The sequence below is a fragment of the Camelina sativa genome, chromosome 19, assembly GCF_030686135.1.
Source record: "Camelina sativa cultivar CO46 ecotype springtype chromosome 19, ASM3068613v1".
Lineage (NCBI taxonomy): Eukaryota > Viridiplantae > Streptophyta > Magnoliopsida > Brassicales > Brassicaceae > Camelina > Camelina sativa.
The window spans coordinates 9,774,229-9,788,614 of NC_141898.1; the positions used below are offsets into that span (position 1 = coordinate 9,774,229).

The 14,386-nt window shown below is 36.6% G+C and overlaps 3 protein-coding genes across 7 annotated transcripts; 1 reads left to right on the forward strand and 2 right to left on the reverse strand.

Moving 5' to 3' along the window:
- Positions 1 to 2,252: 2,252 nt before the first annotated feature.
- LOC104765863 (uncharacterized) lies at positions 2,253 to 6,911 on the reverse strand. Of its 3 annotated transcripts, none has more exons than XR_015590881.1 (12): positions 5,779 to 6,594; positions 5,502 to 5,618; positions 5,206 to 5,398; positions 4,782 to 4,948; positions 4,508 to 4,682; positions 4,048 to 4,109; positions 3,554 to 3,635; positions 3,394 to 3,446; positions 3,156 to 3,262; positions 2,884 to 2,967; positions 2,717 to 2,787; positions 2,253 to 2,607 (listed from the first exon to the last, which is right to left on the reverse strand). XR_015590881.1 is itself a non-coding variant. In XM_010489641.3 (12 exons), the coding sequence occupies exons 1-12, from the start codon at positions 6,210 to 6,212 to the stop codon at positions 2,481 to 2,483; spliced, it is 1,677 nt and encodes a 558-aa protein (XP_010487943.2). In that variant the 5' UTR covers positions 6,213 to 6,911; the 3' UTR covers positions 2,253 to 2,480. The 3 variants fall into 3 exon arrangements, 2 of the variants coding, with proteins under 2 accessions (XP_010487943.2, XP_087357659.1); XM_010489641.3 differs by having other exon boundaries at positions 3,394 to 3,451; positions 5,779 to 6,911; XM_087501533.1 differs by having other exon boundaries at positions 3,394 to 3,451; positions 5,494 to 5,618; positions 5,779 to 6,862.
- Positions 6,912 to 7,530: 619 nt separating this feature from the next.
- On the reverse strand, positions 7,531 to 10,254 carry LOC104765864 (uncharacterized). 2 transcript variants are annotated; one of them, XM_010489642.3, is made up of 6 exons: positions 9,911 to 10,254; positions 9,335 to 9,613; positions 8,736 to 8,870; positions 8,390 to 8,446; positions 7,986 to 8,120; positions 7,531 to 7,847 (listed from the first exon to the last, which is right to left on the reverse strand). In XM_010489642.3, the coding sequence occupies exons 2-6, from the start codon at positions 9,608 to 9,610 to the stop codon at positions 7,782 to 7,784; spliced, it is 669 nt and encodes a 222-aa protein (XP_010487944.1). In that variant the 5' UTR covers positions 9,611 to 9,613; positions 9,911 to 10,254; the 3' UTR covers positions 7,531 to 7,781. The 2 variants fall into 2 exon arrangements, with proteins under 2 accessions (XP_010487944.1, XP_010487945.1); XM_010489643.3 differs by having other exon boundaries at positions 7,986 to 8,117; positions 9,911 to 10,116.
- Positions 10,255 to 10,674: 420 nt separating this feature from the next.
- LOC109124466 (E3 ubiquitin ligase BIG BROTHER-related) lies at positions 10,675 to 14,172 on the forward strand. Of its 2 annotated transcripts, none has more exons than XM_010489646.3 (7): positions 10,675 to 11,299; positions 11,489 to 11,816; positions 11,906 to 11,943; positions 12,686 to 12,730; positions 12,944 to 13,065; positions 13,156 to 13,264; positions 13,797 to 14,172. In XM_010489646.3, the coding sequence occupies exons 1-7, from the start codon at positions 10,976 to 10,978 to the stop codon at positions 13,848 to 13,850; spliced, it is 1,020 nt and encodes a 339-aa protein (XP_010487948.1). In that variant the 5' UTR covers positions 10,675 to 10,975; the 3' UTR covers positions 13,851 to 14,172. The 2 variants fall into 2 exon arrangements, with proteins under 2 accessions (XP_010487948.1, XP_010487949.1); XM_010489647.2 differs by having other exon boundaries at positions 12,689 to 12,730.
- Positions 14,173 to 14,386: the final 214 nt, after the last annotated feature.

The following is a 14,386-nucleotide window of genomic DNA, read 5'->3' on the forward strand; positions in this document are numbered from 1 at the left end:
TTTTAGATTAGGGATTGATCTTATTATTCTTCATCTATTGTTGTTCTTAATGCTTAAGGTAGATTGATCACCTAGATTAAGATCTTAGGTTCAATTCATCGGGGCACCAAAAGTGTTGTTGAGTTGCTGGAAAAGAACTTAGATGAGCAAGATGATCCTTAGCCAATGAAGGTTGAAGTTAAGGCACCTTGTGAACAGATTCGAACTTGAACTTATTGCTTACTAGGATTGCTAGATTCAAACGACGGTTTAGAATTTAATCAATTCCTTGCATAGATAACTAACGCTGCGATAGTAGGTTAGTTTTACATTCGAGATTTGAGTTCAAAAATTATGTTTAATGCATCCCTATCTAATTATCTAAATTCGTGATCATAATCCCTAATGATTCCCTGCACCCAATATTTTCCTTTTTGATTTAGAAACAACTTATTTACTTTCGGTTTTTGATTTATTACTTGTTTCACAAATTTCCTATTTTGTCTTAGCTATATTTGATCTTGATAATTTCATAATGCAATTGTTTGGTCCCTGTGGATTCAATTCTGAAGTGTTACAACGATACCTAGATCGTGGTGGAGTACACATTAGGTTATTAATTGACTTGTTGATCACAACTTCTAGTCGGAAGAAATCTCAAGATCTAGAGAATCAATCAAGGCTTGGAAGTTCAAAAAAGTGCAAGAAGATCTGATATTCATAAAAAATCCGATTTTATGGTATCGTGGAGAAGATTCAAGCAAAAAAGAACTGAATCATGTATCCTCAGTAAGAATCAGAGGAGATTCAGGTTCTGATTTGAGAATCATTAAGTTCTTCATATGTTTATCATAACATTCCATCTGTGTCTCTCTTTTTCCGGCGAATGATTCGTAGCGTAGACAAGACGGTGATGACGAGCTGCAGATGTGTCGATGAAGCTCGTGAGGCAAGCTGCCATGTTCGAGAGATGTGTCATTGAGCGTTTTAGTTGTCTTAGTATAAAGGTTTCCTTGTTGGACTTGATTTTGGTTTCAGGTCCAGTTAAAAATAATGGCCCATGTTTATCTTGGTTTATGCATAACCAAGCTTTGTACGTTTTTCTTTACTTTAATAATAGCACACCAGTTGACAAAAAAAAAAAGGTAAAGCTGCAAATGGATGTCATTTTTAGATGAAAAATAGTTTCTTAAGAATTTAGAATCGATTATTCATCTCTTTCATTTTCAATGCGGTGAAAGAGAAAAATATGAAAAATAAATTCATTGACTCTAATGGAGATGAACAAGATGAAAGCTATTTATCTTTTTTTTTTCATCAAACTATGTTCGTTCCATTCATTTAAAGGATACCCCATTTACAGCCAAGATTTGAGACCTTTGATATTGGAGATTTAACTAATATTTAACATGTTCGATTGTTCGGGTCTTCGACTCAAGAAACTTATGGACCTAATTAAGCTCAATATCTTTTAGTTAACTATAACCTTGTATTTTAAACCATAAACATATCCCAAAGCCCCTTCATTCAAGGTTTTAAATAACCTCAAGATTACCAGCTGATCTATTTTAAATCACAAGTCGTAGTCATGGTTACTCATCTAGCTAGTCACCTTAGTGATTAATTTTATCGTCGAACTTGCCTCAAAGCTTGTTTTCTCTAGTTATATCAATGAATCTAAGTAAATTTTAGTTTGGTGCTAGAGGCTAAAAACTTATGTTTTAGAAAAACGGGTTGCCATCCTTAGCTTTTGGTTAACAAAACTCCAATCATTGCATGACAAAAAAGAAGAAAAGAGAATAAAAGAACGAAAAGGGGATAACGCAAGAAACGTAGAAGGAATCTCGTTGATACCTTTTGGCCGATAGAACAAGACTCGTTGATTTGCTAAATGGGCGACCATACAGACATTCTCAACATAATTAACTCCAAGATTCACTTCCATTTTCTCTAATGACGTTACCCGTTTGGAACTCCACGATTCGATTTATTACATATACAAGAGTCATATTCATCGAAAATCTTCAAGAAAGATCACACTTGCTAGTCTGTCAAGTTCTAGGTTGATCCACATGGTTATTCCCATATACTGGTTCCAAACCACGAGCCTAGCGTTGTCCCAAACCAATAAGCCGTCGTAACGAAAGAGTTTAGATGTATCAACTTGATTGAATACAGATTTACATATAAAAAATGGAAACTTTTTGTTACTTAGTAAAACGGGAAATCCTGTATCGGAAAGCAAATTTGCTTTGTAGCAAACGCATACCAACAAGAGTAACACAGTTGTTTTTCTTTTCTAATATTTGTTCTGTACATAACCTCTAATACTTGGGAGGCTCATATAGTTTCCACTTTCCAATAGTCTTCCACTACTTTTTTGTCCTAACCAAACGATTTAAATTTATGCAGAATCTCAAACCCCAAACCACATTATCTTTTCTTTTCTCTCTAGAAATGCAGAATAAGAAGAAAAGAAAAGGGTTGAATATGAATACATACTACAAGCTATTGCTCTCAACAGGTTGCACCTGTAGGCCTCCTCCTCTGTCATCGTTCACCAACTTTTTTAGGGATCGGTATTGCAGCCGCACATTGTCTCCGCTTTCGACAATCTTTAATAGATACCTGTTATTGTAAAACAAATGAAATGGATTAGTTTGAGAGTAATAACTCGAGCGTCACCTATCAAGCATAGTTTTGTTTCAGATCTTATAGATCATAGAGTAATAGTTACCAGCCATTGAGACATTGAGATGTCACGATTGCTTCTTTTCCAACAAACTTTTCCGGGGTTCTCCGGTTGCCCTGCAATTGAAAATGCGTTCCATAACACGCAAGAACCAAATTATATGATGGAAGAAATTTATGCATCAGATTCCTAGATAGAAAATAATGGCCTACCTTAATGAGCACTTTTTCATTTACAGAAAATGGATAATGCACCACTCGATGCACTCCGTCATCCGTAGCTGGATCTCCATTTTCCTGCAAGAAGAAATTTGGCATCACGTAGTAACTTTTATCAGAGGTGCATCAACAACATAAGCTTAAGCTAACCAGAAAACAGATGATGATGCATGCTGATAAGTTTGAAGATAGTAACTATGTAATAGGACACCACAAAAGATCCACAAAAGTAATTAGTTATATAGAGCAGTGTCAGATCATCTCACCACATCCATTTGATCACTCATTTCTTTTCTACGCCTCCTCATGGCTGCGTTGTGGAAAAGCCTTTTATCATCCTGTTGCTTTATAGCAGAAGCGGCAGCTCTAAGTGCTATGTGTTTGATATTAAAAAAAGGAATACGGTTAGGACTTTTTATTGATGTTAAACCCCAAAAACTTTCGTAGATCAATTAATATACTGAGGAACACAAATAAGAAGAGAATGAATTTTATAGGAATTACCATGGTTAGGAACCAGAGACCCAGGCTCGATTTCTGCATTGCAGAGCGTACATCTAGACTGTGCATAAGATAACTGTGGTTACTAAATATTCTTGGTATATAGGAAGAACCATCACATGAGACTAGCATATTAATACAATCAAAGGAAACTAGTACCAACCATTTCAAGGACTCTTCTAAGCATAAGGCCACCAAACGAATGTCCACAAGAGACCACCATTGCATCTTCAAGAAAAGCACCACTAACATCAAAGAGTTTGCAATAGACAAGTTAGAACTTAGAACGTTGTTTTCACTGTACTGTCTTCACAAAATTACATCAACGGAACAAAAAGGTGGAAAATAATTGAACATTTTATACAGCTCATGGAGCTAGGAACAAAAGATAACCAAATCATGTCTTCAGTGTATCTCTACAATCTGGCACGAATGATTGGTCTTAGACTACTACTTGCTAAATTAGAATAGAAAAATACTTGACGATAAGTTTGGAAAAACGGCTTGTCAGTTGTCAGCACTCAAGAAAACCTAGCTAGGGTCCTTTTTACGAGATCAGATTAACATAGATTAGCAATTTATTCAAAGTAACAATAATAAGAGAGGAGATTTGTTCGTCATAGATAAGTTATACACTAAGGGAAAAATGGTACTCACGAAATTGGATCCGATAGAACACTTCTTAAGGAAGGCTCTTTGCAAACATCATCCCGCGGAACCTGACATCAACAATTCAGAAGAAGATCTCTTGACATAAGACCTTGTGCTCTGAGCAGTTAACATCAAACAGAGAAACTTCTATCATTATAGTATGAGGTAGCGCCAATCATAAAACAGATCCAAATGATGTGAGATCCTCGAAAAAGTGATATAAGTTGCACATCCACTAATTAGAATCTCGACTGAGATATCTAAACTACAAAAGTGCATGATCTAAAAGAATATGACGGAAAAACTGACATTTTAAAATCGTTCTTTCTGCTCAAAATGTCCAGGAAAAAGACAGATTTGGGTACTATTGGCATAGAACTTCACACAAATCAAAGATTTATACGATTAAATGAACTTCTACAATCTAGCCAGCTAGTTTTACTACTATAATAAAGAGTGAGCTTACACTGGTTTTCACAGGCGGATTAACTGGAGTGTCATTCTCGGCCAAGAGGTTATCCATAAACTGACTAACAGATACTGGCACATAGCTTTGAGGAATTACATGGCCGGCTGCTTCTATTGGGGAACAATCTAATATAGCATTACTTTTCGGCATAAGTCTAAAAGCTAATGATGCCCTGCAAGTGGAAAGTTTAAAAATTTAATCAAATATGTAAGCATGCATTCATGTCATAAGGTTTGTTAAGGAAAAGCTTATTTCGCCTTCAAAAACATACCTTCCACGAGTGTCAGTGCCAGACAAATGGTCGGTAGTAGTTCTGTAAGAGGCAGCTGGACGGAGACCTGCGGTAGCATGACTAAGCGCTTTGCCGGTAATCAGTAAGAGATCACTCACCCCACATCCATTATCTGCTGTGTACCAACGACCATTTGGGTCACATACCTAAGGATAGAAGAAATTTCAGAAGGAACAAAAAATAGAAGCCAAATGTACTTTATATACACGGAACAGTGTAACGAATCAAGCAAAATGGAAACTCAGGACTATGACTGATCATGTCTAACTAATATGACAGTATTCTTCCACAACTATTTTGTCGCTCACAGGATTAAAAAAATGACACGTTTCCCATCAAGTTCCACGCTAGAATAAAAGTACATATGTAAACCTTCTACACAATGAAAGTTCATAGAGGTGACCTGAATGCCAGAGCCATCTGAGCAGAACAGTGTTAGCAAACCCTTTTCAACTTCAATATTAGTAGATAGGCTTCCACCTCCAGAAGCATGTTTTCCATTTTGGACTGAGGCATAAGCATAGGAAGCCAGTAGCACCGAGGAGGAAACCTCGTTCGGAGCAAGTGGAAAGTCGTCGAGCATATGGTTAAAAACACTGCAAAAAGAAAAGAAAACAGAAAGAGATACGAGTTTAATAAAACTAAAGAGGCAAAACAAGTAGTAGTAAAACCAGAGAATAAGCATCATAACCATCCTACTCGCTTCTTAGACGTAGATGCCTTGCTATTGCAGACAAAGCAGCTCGTGCTACTTTACCCAAGCACCGGAAAATCTCAGCCATGCATGGTGGCGAAGAATCTAAATCCTCAACAGACCTATTGACAAGACCAAAATCAGTCACTACATATCATACAGATCAAAAACTGATAACACTACATGTCAGACTTTCTAAATTTCCAGCATCTCAAGCATGAGCAATGAAGAGTACTACAATCAAACCAATTGTTCAATACAAAAGCAAGATCAAGAGCTAACCTTCCAGCTCTATACATAGAGAGGCCACGATTGCCTTTACCAGAAACATTAAGGCTTCTAGTTCTAAAATACAAACGAGCAGCTTCAAGGCCACATCGCATCAGTGCTGTGTCTTCACTCCCTAGTTCGATCACAGAAGCATTATACCTCATCAAAGACACAGACAAAGCTTCTACGGCTTTCGCATACGCAGGAGAAGGAGCTCCTTCATAAGGCAATATATCAGATAATCGAACCCTAGCGAGAGCACTCCCAGACGACGACGACGACATCAGCATAGGATCACCGGAAGGGTAAGCAGCAGAAATCGGCGAAACTGGGATCGCGTGAGACAAAGGAGACTTAGTTAAGCCAGTAGGAACATCAGAAGCAATTGAAACGGCGGCGTTAAAGCTACAAGGCGTAATCGGAGACGAGCCCTGCCGCGGGTGCATCGCCACTCCAATCAACCATACGTCTCTAGGGTTTTTTCCGATTACGATTCAGATTCCGGCGTCGGGATAACGGAATTGGAAGAGTGATGTGTCTCGTTGAAGTCGTGGAGATCGCTGTTACAGAGACGAATTGTGATTTTTTACTGTACGGAATCGTCGTTACTGGTCCGAATTGGGTTGAAAGATGAGTATCTTGGTTTAAAATTGTAACTGTGAAACGCCGTCGTTGGATATATCTCCGTCGATAGAGTGGAGATTTTTTGCCGGGAACGTTGGATTCGCCGGAGAATTGTGGTTGTGAAGATGAGTAGACTCTCTCTGGTTTTTTGAGTTTGACAAGGTAATAAAAAGCGAAAGAAAGGCTTTGTTATTTTACCTTTTTGGTCAAACTAACATTTTCGAATTGGAAATGATGTTTTTTTTTTTTTGGCTTTTCATTGAAGTGTAGACGAATTTTTATACCTGGTGACAGAATAATAAAAATCATAAAATAGTAGAATCATGAATTAATATTATTCACTAAAGTTATCATTTAAAAAAAAAAAAATATTACTTCACATGACTCAACGACAGTTCAAAAAAAAAAAAAAAGCATGCGATATAGACAGGAGAATCGTCACTACTACTCACTACACATGATTTTATGTTTTGTAAAAAATTGCAAATTGCGTGAATATGATTTTATTGATCAAAATGTACAAATCTTTTTTAGTATCAAGAGTTTAATGGCCTACATATTGATTAAAAAAAAGAAATAGGGGTGGGTGATGATGATGATGAGGATGTATGGGGATGGTATAGAGATGATGAAGATGTTCTACTTGTTAGTGGTTGTGGTGATGAGATGAGAGGATGCTTTTGAATTTTTTGATGATGAAGTTAAGAAGCATACGTTTATGATGTGAGTCATGATGTGTATCGTGATGTGACAACATCATTCAATAATAGTAATTATGATAATGATGTTATGATTCTTTTTTCTCATTTTTATTAGGAAGAAAAAAAACTAACCTCAAATTAAATGATGATGTAGGACGTGAAGGTGGATGAGTGTGATGATAATGATGATGAAGATAAGCATTAATCATTATGTGTTGTATAAAAAAGTATCACGATGTTCCAACATAATGTTGGTTTGTAGTCTCCAACTTAAAAAAACAAAAAAAAGTTCATAATATTGGAGAAGTATTATGATATGCCCAACTGGAAACTGTAAATCAACTTATTAATTCAAGTTGATACCGAATTGCAAAAGATACGTATGTGTCAAACTAAATGAGGCTATTGAGCATGTGGCTGCTTTTACAAATCACTGGAAGATTCACAAAGATGATTCATTTCAATATATCTTACAAAGAGAGAGTTCATGTAAAGATTTGTGTCTACCTATTATACACACATGTATATATATATATATCATATTTGATTGTGGACATCAAATAAAGCAAAAACCTCTGTTTCTGCAAATCACCATCACCTAAGAGCCTTCCAAATGAATTGACGAAGGTAACCATAGAGAAAATACCTTTTGCTTTCTTTGGTTTAGCCCCCTGTAAACCGGTCAGCTTTTTACTTGTAAATCCATTCGTTTGCTCGTCCCCCTGTCGAATCCATGTCTATGAAAATACTGACAGCCTGCGTGAGGAGGAGGAACAACTCATGTCAATTTTAAAACTAAGGTTTTCAAGTATCAAACTGGTCTCTTATAAACCAAGGTGATCTAACTAGTATATATGTCTTTAATTTAAGGTTACTGTTTTGACTTGATCTCACCTTTCCTATCCGAGGTCGCTCTTTCGACTTTGCTAGGCTGTTACGGATATGTGAGACTGCTCCCCAGCATTTCAACATGTTGGCTACATCGTCAAGTCTCAGTATATATTCTTCTTCGGTTAGAGGAAAAGACTTCTACCCATTGAGGAAGAAGAAAGAAAGAAAGACAGAAGGGTGAATTAGCTTATAAGTATTGGTTTTCAAAGGCAAGAACTATACCAACAAAATATGGATATACTCTCATGACTTTTTGTGTGGCAAACATTCTCTAACCAAAGTCCATATTATATTGAAAACATAGATCATAACTATCTTATACTATGAAACTAGTATAGTGAAATCAGTTGAACTATCATAAAATTTAACTTCTTTTATGATCAAAACACAGCAAATGATTATCTTACCTGTTCTCTGTACTTCCACATGACATTCATTGCAAGAAGATTCCTCCCCATGAACTCCTACATTAATCACATCTAAGAATTATGATTTAAGTTCTTAGCTTCTAAAACGCAAACCATTCCACATCAATAAAATAAAGGTCACAGCAATAAACTGTATATAAAACGGAACATGAACAGTTATTCTCAAAAGCTGGCTCTGTATTTTGCAATTAAAAGAAGAGCATCGAAGGTCTTAACTTTTACCTTCGCCTTTAAATAAAATTTGCAGATAAATCCAGATGTCTTAAGCTATGGTGTTAACATGCGATACAGAATCACAAACACTCTTGAATACAGAAAGGCATACCTTCTTGATGAGTTGAACATCATAAGATCTTCCATACTTCTGTCTAATGAGGGTCGCAAGATCTAAACCATTAAATGCAGAATCATCCGATCCAACCATCCTTTCAAGATTTGCCCGATTCATATCATCTGCTTGCTAAAGACAAAACAAAAGAAAGAAAGTTTCCAACTGATCAGATGAATATCAAGCAATCAATAAATTTAAACAAAGGCATGCTTACTTTCTACGTTCTGTCACTAAGCCATGACAGAGATGAGAAGATATCATGACATCAAAGGAATTCAAGAAATCAAATTAACTACGCAGTTTTTCCAGGTTCAAGCAGAAGTTAGGGCCAGCCGAGAAGACCGACAGGTTGATCAACATTCTATTACATTTCTTAGTAATCTCACGAACGAGAAAGCTTGAGGCTTTCATTTACAAAAAGCATTACTAAAACCCCAAATGACTATCTAACAGAATTCTACTGTATGAAGCACACAGAAACAATGTATCTCAGTAGCATCAGTTCACGTTTAATGTCAAGTCATGACTGGCACCATAGAGAACATCAAAAAAGTGGCCGGGAGTAACAATGCTTATAGTTTTCTACTACATACCCTTTTAATTTTATCATCAAGTGATTCCTTTTCCTCGTCATTCGAATTATCCGGATTCATCCCATCATCCACAATACTGCAAATTCTTGAAAACCTTCTCCTAGCAGTTTTCCCACAAGTACTCTTCAAGCAGAGGCTATGAGAGAAAGCAAATCTTCCAGAGAAACAAGGACCGCAAGATCTCGAACAAGAAAGCTTAGATATTGTTCCTACACAGCATGGTTCGTGTATAATCGATGGTTGACAGTGATGATGACTTGAGACAATGTTCATCATATCCTGTAAAAACAGTGAAATTTCTCAAACCATAAATTTCTTTCTGCAATTAAAAGAATCTAATAGAGAAATGCATCTGATTCTCAAACCAACAGTGAGAACAGAGTGCTACAGAATCCAAAGCAACATAGTTCCTGATAAGGAGGATTCACAGAATAATAACGTAATAGTTGGTTAAATTTGAGCTTCGTTCCATCATAATCAATCTCACTTAACTATCGGGAGGGAGAGAAAGTAATGAAGCCAGAGACTTAAAATTTAAAGAATTTACCAAGAAGTTGAGGGAGAACGTAATCTTACCGCCGGACGACCTGAGGAAGAGCACGGCGGTGTTGCGAAGGAGGGGATTAGGAGACGGAGGACGAAGAAAGAGATAAACAAAACAAAAAATGATCAGTGAATGAGCGGTGAAGGAGGAAACAAAAATGAAACTCTGAAACGGTAGCGTATAGTTTTCATTTTCTCGCTATATGTCATAAGCTTACTAAAAATTGGAAAATTATATTAATATCATGTGCAAAATCATCTAAAATTAAAATACATGACTAGTAAGAAGACCGAAAAAAAAAATCACAATAACACAGAGATAACCTAAAAAGGACAAAGTGAATAAACTTGGAATATTAATTAATAAAAAAAATTATGATGAATTAACCTTCAAAAATAAAATAAATATTTTTATCAAGCAACAAGGTTTGTGACTGTGTTTACTTGCACGTTTCAGCGAAAAAATTGTGGCGTTTCGGCCCTTCCACACATTTTTATCACTTTGGTCTTTGCTCGTCCCATTGTCTTAAAATAATGCCTCAGAAACATATTTTACCTGACATGTTTACATCTATATTTTTTTTCTTTTTTTTATCAAAACGTTTGCAGTAATTTATTGAATAACCGAAACTATTTTCGAGTCCAAATCGAAATTTTAACCTTTTTATTGATAATCGAATCTATTTCTCTCATTTGTTTACAAGACAAAATTATCTGGATGCTAGTTTTCAGTTATGTAGATTAGTGTAGGTAGGGGTTAAATACAAATATCCCATTCATGGTTTTTGGATTAACACATACTACCTAGTGACATTGACGAACATTAGAAAGGTGGAGGTGTAAATAGTAATAAATATATAGTAGTCGGTGAGTTTAGAAAGAAACAAAAATCAAAAGGGTGTGAGTTCGAAGAAGATTGCAAAAAAAAAATATTTCAAAATTTGAAATCTTAGCTAAAAGAGAAGAAGAGAAGAACCATTACCCTTTCTCGGTCGTGTCATCGTTTTCTCAGATTCCTGAATAATTCCCTTTCGATATCCTCATCGAATCCATCTCCCGAATTCTGAGATTCGACGAACCCTAGCTAGGTTTCCAATCATGCCCATGGAGAACGACAACGGCCACGCCAGCAACGTCGTCGTCACCGCCGAGCAAGCCACCAAGATTAACGAGACTGAGGTACGATTACCGATTGAGAATCGCCAGACCGGTGTTGTCTCAGACGCCGGAAGTGTTGGTAATAGCGAGAGAGGAGAGCAAGGGGACGGAGAGACGGCAGTGGCGGTGGCGGTGGCGGTGGAAGAGAACGGATCGAATTTGGTGGCTGAGCTACCTCCTCGATCTTCTTCCGCTAGAGTTCCGTTCACTAATCTAAACCAAATTGATGCGGATCTTGCTCTTGCTCGCACACTCCAAGAACAGGTGTCTCTTTCTTTCTTTCTTTCTTCCCCCATCATTTTTAGGTTATTCGATGCTGCTAGGGCTTTCTTCGGTGGTGCTTATTCTCCTAGATACGCCAAATTGTTCACTTAGCATTTGGAATTTGGATTTTTTCCCGAAGGGTTTCTGTAGAATTGGGACTTTTATTGAATACTGTTGTTCGAGTTTCAGGAGCGGGCGTATATGATGTTGACTATGAATAGTGAAATCAGTGACTATGGGAGCTGGGAAACTGGAAGCTATGTATACGATGAGGATGAGTTTGATGACCCCGAGAATGAGGATGAGGATGACGATGAAGATGAATATGAAACAGATAACGATTTACAGGAAGATGCGCCAGATGTTCACGCCAATGAAAATGATCAAGAAGATGACGGCAACTCTGACATCGAAGAAGTTGCTTATTCTGATGATGAGGCCTATGCTAGAGCTCTTCAAGATGCTGAAGAAAGAGATATGGCAGCTAGATTGTCTGCCTTATCTGGGTTAGCCAATCGTAAGTTTACCTTATAGCTATCACCCAAGTTCTTTTTGATGGGTGTTTTAACATGAATTTGGGATTATGCTAACTGTTATTGGTTGCAGGGGTTGAAGTTCTAGAGGATGAGAGTCATACTTCTCAGGTAGGCTCCTTACACTACAGCAAGTCCTTTTTTTTTTTTTTTTCTTGAGCTGTTTTTTCAATTTTTCTTCTTGAGAATATGAGAATATGAACTTTTTTCCCCCAGTATGTGAAAAGATCTACTGTCCAACTTCTTTTTTATTTAGTCATATAGTGACCAAATGACATAGTCGTGACATTGAACCCGCCATTGTCTAGTTATACATCTTACATGGTTCCATCTATCTACTATCCTTCTGTGATGGCATTAGTCCATAGTGTTACCTTTTTAGTTCGGAGGCCCAGTTAGATAATCCTCCTTGTGTATGGGGTAATTATTGTTTTTAGTTGAGCCAGTCACTGGAATTGTGCCATGGACAATTTTATTTAGTCTTACTCAATTGAAATTGTTTGGTATTTGGTACTAGGTCATACCTAACTATTTTTGGTTTATGCTGCTAGAATTTTGCGTAACTGTATGTTTTTTTTTTTTTTGTCAATCAACTGTATGTTAAAACTTAAAAGGTTAAATTGCATTCACCAGAGGGTAATTGAATCAATTGTAATCTGCTAACGTTTACTGGTCACTGTCTCACTGATATTGGAGATGGTTATGCTCACACCTTGAAGCATGGACCTAAACTTTGATAGAGGCTAGTCCATTTTGTGGGAAAAAAACAACTAAAATTAGAATCATTGAATCTAAGGCTCCATTGATGTGACTTGAGCCTGCTTCCACTCACGTTCTGTATCATTAATTTTAGCAGGATGCCTGGGATGAGATGGATCCTGATGAGCTTTCATATGAGGTATGAAAACATTTGTGGTATTCTAGTCGTTTTGGATTCTCAGTCTCTCTCATAATTTTGTTAAATGGTTTGAAGTTTAATGTGAATACTACTACTGTTAAACTTGTTAGAATCTAGTTTTAAGATCCGTCATGCATTTCAATTTTCAATATGGCATAATTCAGATACTGAACTCATCTGTTGGCTTATAATTATACTCTCTAATGTTTGCAGGAGTTGCTTGCACTTGGCGACATTGTGGGAACCGAAAGTAGAGGATTGTCTGCTGATACAATTGCATCTTTGCCTTCAAAAAGATATAAAGATGGGGACAATCAGAACGGAACCAATGAGTCGTAAGGCCTTTTTTTTGTAACCTATTAAGTAAACCATTGAGAATTTTGTGTATATACCTAGATAACTAATTTTTCCGATACTTGATGCAGATGTGTTATATGTCGTTTAGACTATGAGGATGATGATGACCTGATACTGCTCCCATGCAAACATTCTTACCACTCGGAGTGCATAAACAACTGGTTGAAGATAAACAAGGTATGTCTATTATGAAACATAACCCTGTATATAGTTATGGTAGTCAGCTATGAGGAACCTGATAAGCACAATCAGGGAGTCTGTTGTCTGTTTTTATCACTCGACAGATGCCCTTTTTGTTATGGATATATGTATTCACTATTCACGTTAGAAAAAACCGGCACAACACATGATATTTCCAAAAATATTATCTGCTCATAATAGGGAATGTTGTGGTCAGTACAGACTATCTCATGCTTGTTGGGTTTATGGAATTGCATTTATGCCTTTGCCGATTGTGTTCATCAGCATCTTCGAAATTGAGGGTTTTGTTGTTAATAAGAAGAAATTTGAACTTGTTAATTCCCTAGGAAGACTATCTATCTATACTATGGTAAATCATCTTATCAGTTTCCATCACTTCTAGGAAGAAGAATTTCTTAGCTTACAAACTGGCAATTTTAGAAATTGGATGATTCTCTTGTCAACATTCATGTTGGAAGGATCTTTCCGAACTCCGTTAACAAACTGAAACTGACACAATCTTCTGCAGGTTTGCCCTGTATGCAGCGCAGAAGTTTCAGCTTCCACCTCTGGACAAAGCTAATGAAAGCAAAGGAAGAAAGATTCAGAAAAAAGGAATCATAAGCTAAGAACACAAAACCTTAGCTGTCTGTTTGTACACTTTTTATAAACAAAAAAAAACATCACCAGATTTCCTTGGATCCTTTAAACAGTCTCAAGGATTGGAACTTTCTCGAACGCTTTTAGTTTTAGCATTCATCTGCTTCCGTATTTGCCGTTTTGGGATATAGCTTATCACATAGTAAGTGCCTATTTTATTGATGTTCACGTATGCTACTGTAAAATAGCTGGGATAATCAGGTTTTTGATCTAAGAATGAATGAATATAAGGTAGAATTTTGAAATTCCAAGACTCAGACAAACATATCAAGGGTTTAGAATTGATCGAAACTTCTCTTATTACCTAAGAAGCTAAGATAAATGTGTGGACACATGATAACGAAGAACAAGTTAACAAACAAAGAACCGATAACTTTGATTAAGATAGATTCTAGATAACAAAATGATACAATGTTCAATAAAAACGCAGCGTCATCTTCTCACCAACAAGAATCTCTA

Bases quoted from the DNA above. Each gene is read 5' to 3' on its own strand.
- LOC109124466 (XM_010489646.3), top strand. From the start codon at position 10,976: ATGCCCATGGAGAACGACAACGGCCACGCCAGCAACGTCGTCGTCACC. The intron at 11,300-11,488 runs GTGTCTCTTTCT...TTCGAGTTTCAG, and splicing joins CTCGCACACTCCAAGAACAG to GAGCGGGCGTATATGATGTT. The intron at 13,265-13,796 runs GTATGTCTATTA...AATCTTCTGCAG, and splicing joins ACTGGTTGAAGATAAACAAG to GTTTGCCCTGTATGCAGCGC.
- LOC104765864 (XM_010489642.3), bottom strand. From the start codon at position 9,610: ATGATGAACATTGTCTCAAGTCATCATCACTGTCAACCATCGATTATA. The intron at 8,121-8,389 runs GTAAGATAATCA...CTCAATGGGTAG, and splicing joins TGTGGAAGTACAGAGAACAG to AAGTCTTTTCCTCTAACCGA. The intron at 7,848-7,985 runs GTGAGATCAAGT...CTCCTCACGCAG, and splicing joins AGCGACCTCGGATAGGAAAG to GCTGTCAGTATTTTCATAGA.
- LOC104765863 (XM_010489641.3), bottom strand. From the start codon at position 6,212: ATGCACCCGCGGCAGGGCTCGTCTCCGATTACGCCTTGTAGCTTTAAC. The intron at 3,263-3,393 runs GTAATTCCTATA...TCAAACACATAG, and splicing joins GTCTCTGGTTCCTAACCATG to CACTTAGAGCTGCCGCTTCT. The intron at 2,608-2,716 runs GTAACTATTACT...TTACAATAACAG, and splicing joins TCTCAATGTCTCAATGGCTG to GTATCTATTAAAGATTGTCG.